This window comes from Carassius carassius, chromosome 23, assembly GCF_963082965.1.
Source record: "Carassius carassius chromosome 23, fCarCar2.1, whole genome shotgun sequence".
NCBI classification, from domain to species: Eukaryota; Metazoa; Chordata; class Actinopteri; order Cypriniformes; family Cyprinidae; genus Carassius; species Carassius carassius.
Genome location: NC_081777.1, coordinates 31,431,877 through 31,442,043, shown reverse-complemented (window position 1 = coordinate 31,442,043; position 10,167 = coordinate 31,431,877). Strand labels below are relative to the sequence as shown.

At 35.1% G+C, this 10,167-nt stretch overlaps 2 protein-coding genes across 2 annotated transcripts in view; one reads left to right on the top strand and one right to left on the bottom strand.

Moving 5' to 3' along the window:
- The first annotated feature begins 264 nt into the window (after positions 1 to 264).
- LOC132101998 (potassium/sodium hyperpolarization-activated cyclic nucleotide-gated channel 1-like) lies at positions 265 to 6,642 on the top strand. The gene is made up of 11 exons (XM_059507211.1): positions 265 to 526; positions 1,408 to 1,603; positions 1,735 to 1,836; positions 1,935 to 2,072; positions 3,545 to 3,706; positions 3,791 to 3,884; positions 4,155 to 4,282; positions 4,365 to 4,496; positions 4,665 to 4,902; positions 5,957 to 6,124; positions 6,300 to 6,642. Exons 1-11 carry the CDS (start codon positions 342 to 344, stop codon positions 6,380 to 6,382), a joined length of 1,626 nt encoding a protein of 541 aa, XP_059363194.1. The 5' UTR covers positions 265 to 341; the 3' UTR covers positions 6,383 to 6,642.
- A 1,072-nt stretch (positions 6,643 to 7,714) lies between these two features.
- The window catches only part of rab27a (RAB27A, member RAS oncogene family), a 14,789-nt gene continuing 12,336 nt past the window's right edge, over positions 7,715 to 10,167 (bottom strand). Inside the window, exon 6 of the mRNA XM_059506961.1 lies at positions 7,715 to 9,326. Coding sequence (XP_059362944.1) covers positions 9,125 to 9,326 — 202 coding nt within the window. The 3' untranslated portion in view covers positions 7,715 to 9,124. The remainder of the gene's footprint in view (positions 9,327 to 10,167) is intronic.

Genomic DNA, 10,167 nt, shown 5'->3' with positions numbered 1-10,167 from the left:
CATAATAAAGACAGGCCTATGATAATTCATATGATATATATTTTTTAAATCACCTTTTTACTTACGTGTCTGTTTTTAAATGAGATGGCACAAATGTCACTTCTTGTTGCTTGTGAATAGTTTCATAGCTTTACAATTTCTTCATAAATACCGAAACATTTTACTAGGTCCAATCAATCAAATGAACAAAAGAAGACGTTTAAAGTTAAAAAATAAATAAATAAACTATAAAATTAAAACCTCGATTGTCGTCGCCGCTCAACTGTCACGCGCGGATTCGCTAACATTCGAACATAAATAAATTAAGATTATAACACAACAACCGTGTCTTCGGTCTTCTGATGATGCTCTCAGTCGAGATGAGTGGAAATAGCTTAAGAGGCACCGGAAAAACACGATTCTCGGGCCTTAAAGATGTCCTAAGAGGAAAGCTTACGTTAACGGTGCATCCTGAAGGAAACGAAAATAAAGAGAAACGGGAAGTTAAAACCTGCAGATGGGTGATACACCCCCGGAGTCGCATCAGGTAACGTAACGTTAACTTAATTAATAACACAGACTTAACCAACGTTAGTCTTCCTCATGTAAACTAGTATCGTGTCATTGATCACTTTTAATAAAACTCAATCACTTTCAGATTATTCTGCATATGCTAATTAGTAGTGTGATCTTGTTCTTGATAGGCTTGTCAAAAAAAAAAAAACTTTTTGCATTCATAACATAATGTTAACACTGAACAAATATCTTTGTAAGATCATAATAAAATTGCAATTTAAATATGTTACGTTTGTATTTTTAATAATTCGGTTTAAATGTAAATCACGTAAAATGTTACGATAAAATGTTGCAGTTGAAATTAATATATTTATAATGTAAATAAATCTTTACAGCAGGGTCAAACGATTAATCGCATCCAAAATAAAAGTTTTTGTTTACAAAATATATGTGTATATTTATTGTGTATACATAACTACACACAAATACAGTATGTATTTTGAAAATGTTTACATGTATTTACATGTATATATTTATATTCATATAATTTATATTATAAATAAATATATTTATTATATAAACATAATCTATTTTTCTAAAATATATACATGCATATGTGTGTATTTAATATATACATTATAAATATACAGTGCACACATACATATATTATATAAACAAACTTTTATTTTGGATGCGATTAATCGTGATTAATCTTTGAGTGCACTATAAATACTCGCCAAATGTTACAATTGCTACTAATGATACTTTTACATATGGTAGGGTACTAAATGATATTCATGTGCCATTTGCAATAAATTAAATCAATACCATGTTGAGCAAAGTATGTCAGCGTTTTGTTAATGCAATCACAGTGATCTGTAAAAATGCTTTTGCTTTTTTTCTGTCTTGCAGGCATTACTATCTTATGTTTATGGTGATCTTAGCTTTCGTGAACCTTATAACAATTCCTCTAGACATGGCATTTTCTGAGGATATGAAAGGTAGAGGTTACGAATGCTGGGTGACCTTCAATATATTCTCAGACGCCATGTTTTGCATTGATGTTGCCATTAATTTTAAAATGGGTATATTCAGTGACGACGGTCAGGTAGGAATGTGTCCTCATCCTCTTTTTTTTTTGTGTGTGTGTGTGTGTAATATGAATTATTTATTGCTTTCCCTTTCTAAAATATTGTTGACGCTTAAAAATGAATACAACACAGTCTTGTTTCTGTCTAGGCCATACTGGATCCAAAATTAATCAGAAATGCTTATTTCAAAAGTTGGTTTGCCCCTGATGTGGTGGCTGCCTTTCCGGTTGACATTTTAATTACTATTGTGGTAAGTTAATTAATAAAGTTCAAATCGCTCAGACTGATCAAATTAGAAAGATGCTTTATTTTACATCTCAGAATAAAAGCATGCCTAATTTACCACAGGAGTACTTTTATCAAGCTGACACTGATGTACTGATGGCTTCGAAGCTGGTGCGAATGCTCATGTTTGTGAGGATTTTCAGTATGATCCGTTTACTCCGTGTCCCGAAGCTTCTGAGATTCTGCTTTGAATTGGAAAGCGTAAGTTTCAGTTTTCACTCACAACTTATAAAAATAAGAAATACATCATTTTTCCTAAATTATACCAAAAAAATGCTTATGGCATGGAATTTAAGATATTATTATTAGAGCGAGGCACAATATAAAGTGCTAAATTTGACTTGTCAACTAGGCCTGTCGCATTAATTAATATATCAACTTATCGCACAATATATGTGCATGACCTCAATCATTTTTGGTGACCCATTATATTGCCCGTATACACAACCACCCTATAATGATAAAAATCCACCCATGAAATTACCCTTTTCTCAATCGAGCCGATCTCAGATCCGTCTTTGTGACGTCACACAGACAGGCCCCTCCCCTGATAGTTTGATTGACAGTAACATTTCAGCACAGACTGGGCTGGTGTCTTACCTTAGCTCCGCCCCCTGAGTGACTGTCATCAGTCCAGCATTGTTTCACCGCTGTAGCAGATGTAGACAAGACTGACTCCTGAGCGACTGTGGTGTTCTGGTGTTGGATGTAATAATGAACATAGCAGTAATCGTTTACTCCCGACATCTGAGCCGACATCATTTGTTTTTGAAGGGAATGCGCCCACGATTTATATAAATGTGTCTATCTTCATGCAAATCATTCGTGGTCCAGATTCACCTCCAGAAAAGTGAGTATAAGAGGTTTATAAATGAATCTTTGCTAATTGCCTTTCCTAATAAAATGCTAATTAGCAAGTTCTTAAAAGTAAACAGTCCCTCAGAGCGCAGCTCTGAAGAAAGGGGCGGGGTCAGCAGAGCTCATTAACATTTAAAGGAAAATGCTCTAAAACGGCTTGCTCTAAAAAGAGCTGTTTTTAAAAGAGTAAAAAGTGTTTTTGCACTACCATTGAGAATTTTCAACCAAACTATGTCACAGACTTTTCACTAAGACCCTAAAGAATCATATCAACTTGTGGAGAATGGGCTTCCGGTGACCCTTTTAAGAATTCAGAGTTTGTTGTCATTAGAAAGTGTGTTGGCTTTCTTGCATTATTATGATTATATATTAAGTGGCATAAAATGATCTTAAAATGACAATAAAATGGCTTATCGCAATTATTTCTTGGGTAATAAATCACACAATAAAAATGTTGTTATCATGACAGGCCTATCGACAACTGAATCAAACATAAATGGCATTCTTTTTTCTCAAAATCATAGATGATCTGATGATTTAAGGAACCCCTGAAACCAAACCAACGATCTGAAAACCTCTAAATAGATATCAAAAACTCCTACAGCAACCTCATACAGCCTCAAATAGTTGTAATAAGATTCGAAAATATTGAAATATTCAGTGAAAGGATTTTTGACAGTCTCATAGTTGAATACAGTAGATATAATTTTTTGTAGTATTTCCTCACAGTTTTCCAATAAACCAACAAGCATCAGGTAAAACCCTTAGTTTTAAAGAGACCTTCTGTTCTGACGTTCTTTATGTTCTCGTTCTAGGTCTCTGACATTCAGCTTGAAGAAGCCAAGAAGTTTTTCAGGTTTTTTTTCATGTTCATGTTGATGATCCTCGTGTGGCACTGGAACACTTGTGTTCAGTACTTCATATCTCTACTGGAGGAGTTTCCTCAAGACTGCTGGGTCATGCAAGAGAATATCAAGGTATGTCTTGATTTGTGTTGCATATGCAGCCGTTTATTGATGTATCGCTTAACATTTGTTCCTATTTCCTTTTCTGTTTTGCAGAATACCTCGATCGGGGAAAAATACTCCTACTCTTCCTTCAGAGCCTTCTCTCAAATGGCCTGGATTTCAACTAAATCTATTGAATCACCAACACGTACATTCATGCACAACATTAAGCAATCATTAGTTGTGTTTTGTGCAGAAAAATAACTCCTGAAAAACAAAACAAAAAGTCAAGCACCATTTTTACTACCAGGATTAGGTTTTTTTTCAAAACCTGTGGCCCAATGTATTAAACTATGAAGTTTCATATACCAGATGAAAAGAAAATAGCAACAGATGCTTTTGGTGCTTTAGCATTGCATGCATCAGGTTTTGCATGAGAATAAAATGCCAAATTGTAGTTTACAGTGTTGTGTTTCAGGAATGGCAGAACGGTGGACGGCTGTTGTTAGCATGGTGATTGGATATATAATGTGTTTTTCTCTCATCGCCTGCTTGATCACAACAGTCGGGGGCACGTCTACGACTGGCAATGAATACAAGAAAAAGGTGCTCAAGTGATTTTTTCAAGATTAAAATGGATACAGCAAATAAATGCATGGATTAAAAGCATGATGTCTAAATATGACAGATCAGCCAGCTGCAATCCTCCAAAATGTTCAAGAAGCTTCCCAGGGCTTTGCGCCAGCGCACCACTGCCCAGTACAAGTGGCAATACAACAAGAGGAACCTCCTCGATCTGGTGTCAAAACGGCTGAGAAAGGTTTCTAATTCATTCATCTGAACATAGAAACAAGCCAAAGTCAGTGCAGATGACGGACAAGTACCTCAGTGTCACACTCACACTGGAGCCAATCACAACGAGTTAGAACAAAACCATGTGTTATCATATAGAACTCATTTCAATAGTGCTGTGTTTTCTCTTTCAAAGGATATTATGGCAGATATGTGTCCCAACCTGCTGAACAAAGGCTCCATGTTCGTAACGCATGACAGAGAATTCACCGAAGCCATCCTCGTGAAGTTAGAGTACGAGTTATTCCAAGCTGAAGACATCGTCATTCATCGGGACGCTAAAGCTGACCACATGTTCTTCATCGAGCATGGACGTGTGCTCGTGAAGAACCAGTTTTTCCGAATGGAGCTGTGCGATGGAGACCACTTTGGAGGTGATGTATGAGAAACCTGCTGATGCAGATCAGAAGTCAAGTCCACATTGAAGTTCTGGCTTTGAAGCGTTCGATAGAAAGCCATTTAGAGATGTTTTTGTCGGAAAGAGATAATAGTGTGAAAAAATAAAATCACTCATGATTAGTAAACACTTACAAACAAAGCCGTTCTACTTTCATTTGATGCATTAAGAAGACAAATCTAGGCTGTGTCCAGAAATAATTAGTAATTAGTTTGTGAACATTCGATGTAGTAGTGTGTGTGTGTGTGTGTGTGTTAGTCCACCATATGCATGCAACAGTTTCTCTCTGAAGCTTGTCGGTCATTTGGGTAGTTATATATGAAGAGTTAATTTGCAAAAACAGATAACAGTTCTCAGAAATCATGTTTTTTCATTGTGCATTCAAATGAATCTCAATCAAACTGCAGCTGGGTTATTTTGACTGAAAACGGGAGTTATCTGTTTTTGCAAATTAACTCTTCATGTATATTTACATTTAGTCATTTAGCAGATGCTTTTATCCAAAGTGGTGTATGACAACAGAAACAATCAAAACCAACATGTGACTAATATGTGACCCTGGAGCACAAAACTGTCTTAAGTGTAAGTGTTTTTTTTTTTTTATTATTGAGATTTATACATCATCTGAAACCTGAATAAATCATCTTTCTATTGCTGTATGGTTTGTTAGGAGGACAATATTCGGCTGAGATGCAACTATTTGAAAATCTGGAATCTGAGGGTGCAACAAAATCTAAATACTGAGAATCATCTTTAAAGTTGTTCAAATTAAGTTCTTAGCAATGCATATTACTAATCAAATATTAAGTTTTGATATATTTACGGTTGGAGATTAACAAAATATCTTCATGGAACATAATCCTTACTTAATATCCTAATGATTTTTGGCATAAAAGAAAAATGTATAATTTTGAGTCATACAATGTATTGCTACAAATATACCCCAGAGACTTCAGACTGCTTTTGTGCTCCAGGGACATTAGTAACAATGTTCGTGCACCCAGCCTCATACTCGTTGTGTGTTTGTGCAGAGATCAGCTTCCTGTTTGGTGGAAGGCAGCTGGCTACAGTTTCTGCTCTGACCGCCTGCAGTCTTTTCTCCCTGTCATTAAAACATTTTGAGGAGATTGAGGAAGAGTTTCCACATGTTGTGAAGGAACTGAGGAGAGTGGCTCAACGGCTCAAAGACGATCTCGAGGGTAAGAGTCGCTCTAATTGAAGTCAACATAACATGCCGTTCACAATTTTACTTTGTTTCCAAGAGAAAGAGATTTTTACTAGAGAACAAATGTAGCATGTGACTTAACAGACTAACGACTAAGTAAATATGGTTCATATTGATTGCAAAATGATTTTGAGACTTGTTTATTAAAGGTGTTGGGGTTGAACATCAAGTTACATCACCATCGAACAGTGTGTGCGACGACACATCAGGAGATTTTGTTTTAGTCAGTTAGTCAGCTATTGAAAAATATTATTTTCCTGTTTTACAATAATAAAACAAAAATACAATTTAAGATAGGTTTATTTATTTTTATGTATGGGTTAGATGCTTAAGGTGATTTTAATTCTGTCATTTTTATTTGAATAATTATTAATGCACTTGGTGATACATAATACATTAAAATAAGGTTACTGTACATGCATGCATTCATTATTTACTTGTAAATTCTGTATTATTACAATAAAGTATCTGAGCACTGTTGTGTTCAGTCTCTTTATTATATGCATGCGACATCATAACACAGAGGTCCAGTCAGAGATGTTAAAGGAAAATTAAAAAAATTATTTAATAATAAACACATGAGAAATTACCACACTGAACAAATCCGACGAGCCCCATAAAGGACAAAAAAGTACTATAAATGAAGTCCTTATATACTCTAAAACATTTAAACAATGTGAATGGAAGTCATAGAGCTAAAATATTAGAACACTGATTCTTTTAAAGTGTAATATTTTATTAATGTAAGCGCTTGAGTGTAAAAAAAACTACATCAAAAAAGACCAGAATTTCCAGAAGCAGGGTAAAATGCTTTTTGTCTAAAAGGCAAGTGAGATGGTCTTCCTGGAACTGAACTTCACTGATAAGAACTAACTGTTATGAAGTCTAGAAAATGCATCTCATAAAAAAACAAAGTTGAAGTAACCATGCAAAAAATATTTTAACTGGAATAACCTTTTTTTTTTTTGCACTGACAAGCACGAAAAGAGGCCTGTAGGTTTTTCTGTTTCCTCCAGGGGGCGCAGTTCGTCAAGATAAATCCCCTTTAGAAATTAATTAATTCATCTCAGTTTTTTTTTTTTTTTTTGTACACCTAAAATGTATAAACTTTTCAGCATATTCATTACAAAGGACCGAAATCATTCCAAACAATCTTTAATAACCATTTAAATATACCATATTCGGTGTCTATGATTCTGACCAGCGTTGAGAAAAGTAACAGGTAGCACGTGACAACGCAATGCAATCATTAAATTGCAACGTTACTGGAAACGGTCAGTAATGATTGTCAGTTTTGTATTTATTTACTTTAGTTAACGCATTTATTTACATGTTTCAGTTCTTTATTTCGTAAAACCATTATTATTAATCAAGTAAACCGAAAGTAGCAAGGTTTTGAGTTTCTAAAGACGGATAAAAAACAGAACAGAAGCTCTTTGTGAGGCAATTGATGCCTTATGCAATAATGCATCACACAGCCTGGGTAATTTGTGAGTCTGTGCTGCAATTTCACATTTCATCAGGCATGCCTGCAGATTATCAACAGGTGCATATGACAACATCATAATAAATAATAAAATATATTTATTTAATTTTTTCAAATAGAGTTTCAGTATTTGGCACAAAAGACCGTGTTTGGCAAAGATACAGTGTTACAGGCACTACAGCAGAATAAAGCACTTTGGAAATGATTCAGTAAACAAAACCGAAAAGTCCACAGATTACAAATATTCATTTAGAATTGGTTTTGCTTTGCTTTTGTGAAATAGAGGGACTGTAAAAAAAAAAATGGGGTGGGGGTGGAAGAACGCATCTACTGACATTTTGCAACCATTTTTGAGAAACGTGACCACAATTTACAGTACAGATGTGGATATTTCAACTAAAACTCATTCCAAATCCCGTAATTAAATGAAATGGCAGGAACTTACATGAACTAGCGACCAGAAATACAGAAAAACCACAACCAACACCAACTGATGAATGTCTACACAAGTGTACAATACAAATCAACCACTAGCCTACAGATGAATACAGTAACAACAGCTAAATACTTAACTTTAATTGGTCTCTGACATCTACATGACTACAGATAACATAGTAACACATTTAAAAGTGTTAAAACTTGTAAAAAAAAAAAAAAAGTGGCATAGAGGTGAGCACTATTTACCATCAGTCCACTTGAGAAGGACAACAGCACAAATTATTATTAAAGGAACAGATCACCAAAAAATGACAATTCTCTCATCATTACTAACCTTCATGCCATTTCAAGACCATATGATGCATTTCTTAATGTTCTTTTTTTAAGTGACAGAAGGTGGGGACTGATGTAAAAAAAAAAAAAAAGTATATATATATATATATATATATGTTTATAATTTTTTATGTCTCCCAAAAAATATTTATCTGACAATTCTTTCATCATTACTAACCATGACAACATTTCCAGTCCATATGATGCTTTTCTTAATTTTTGTAATTTTTTCGAAAAAGTGATACAGGTTGTGCATTATATAAATATATATTTTAAACAAATATTTTTTAAAAATGTCTATTTTTTTTTTATAACATGCATTTTTTTCCAAATTTCCAGTGATTGAATGTGAGGTTCTCATTTAGAAAATCAACACCGAACCGTGTCAGGATCAGAGTGATAATGCACTGATGCATGTCTAGTTTAACAGCAGATGTGCACTAACAGTGAAACACACAGTGAGAGGATTCGAGCCCTTGAAACACATCCCATCTGATGCATTAAGGCTTCTAAACGCAGGATTTGGTGTAAAGTGCTCTTAAAACGTGAAGACTTGAATTTAGGAGGCTTTAGTCCATCCATTCTGATAAAAAATGTCATGTGTCTTTAACGCAGCACAGGGTCTCTAATCCTCAACATCTGCTCAGTTCAACCGTGATGTATACTGGTGCTAATGAAGAGGATCAGAGAGCCGCGGCTGGAGGGATTCTTATGGCATTAGCATCCGCACTTGCTCTGCTCGGCGTCACGTGGCTCTGCCAGGTCGCTGGAGCTGTGTCCGTTGGTGCGAACCATCCCGTCGGGGATCCAGGATTTGTCCACACATCTCTCCATGCGCTTCATGATCAGATCCAGCAGAACCTCCACGGCACGACTCACGTTCTCACCGCTCGCAGCGCTCGTCTCAAAGTACGGGACACTGCCAGTTGAAAAATAAAATGCATTAGAGCACAAACCACTAATCAAACCCTTCTATTCATGCATTTCATATAGTACTCAAAGTTAAGTATATTATTATACATTATCATGATCGAAGAGGGATTTTATTTAATAATGCATTGTGGGATTGTCTTGTCTATGAAGGATGCATGTGATGGAACACAGCATTTGCTTTGAGAACGTGTTAATTAAACCCTTAAATTCTGCCTACATAGGCAGCTCACTAAAATTGGGAAATGAATCATTTTCATAAACCTAAACTTAAATGCACAAGATTTTATCTTCTTTTCCTGTCTGTGTGATATATGATCACATGAACAATATTGCTGACATAAAAATAGTCAACAGATATTTTAACAGTCGATCTGCTTAATAGAAGCACCATTCGTATAATTCAAATGATGACTCAAGCAAAGAACTTTCACATAATCATACTGAAGTATTCATGAGACAGAAATTCTCAAGACTTGAGAGCTTGACTAAACTGAAGACAGTCAATATTAGCCTTTCTTCATCTGAACGCGTCACAATTAATGAGAGCTGCCCTCATCTTAGACAAACACGCTACAGACACGGCCCTCAAAACAAACAGCTTAAGAGTCGCCGGCATCCAGAAACACACCTGTGACATTCTCACAGAAATATATATACAAATAAGTATATTTCACCTTTCGGTGACTATCACCTTTTTGAGATCCAAATAGGTCAGCTATGAGATTTGCTTAGATCCAATGAGAAAGTGTTTTTTATGAGGGGTCTTACAAGGGTAAATCAAGTTTTGTATAATATTTTCTTTACTCAAAAATCTATATCTATAAAGG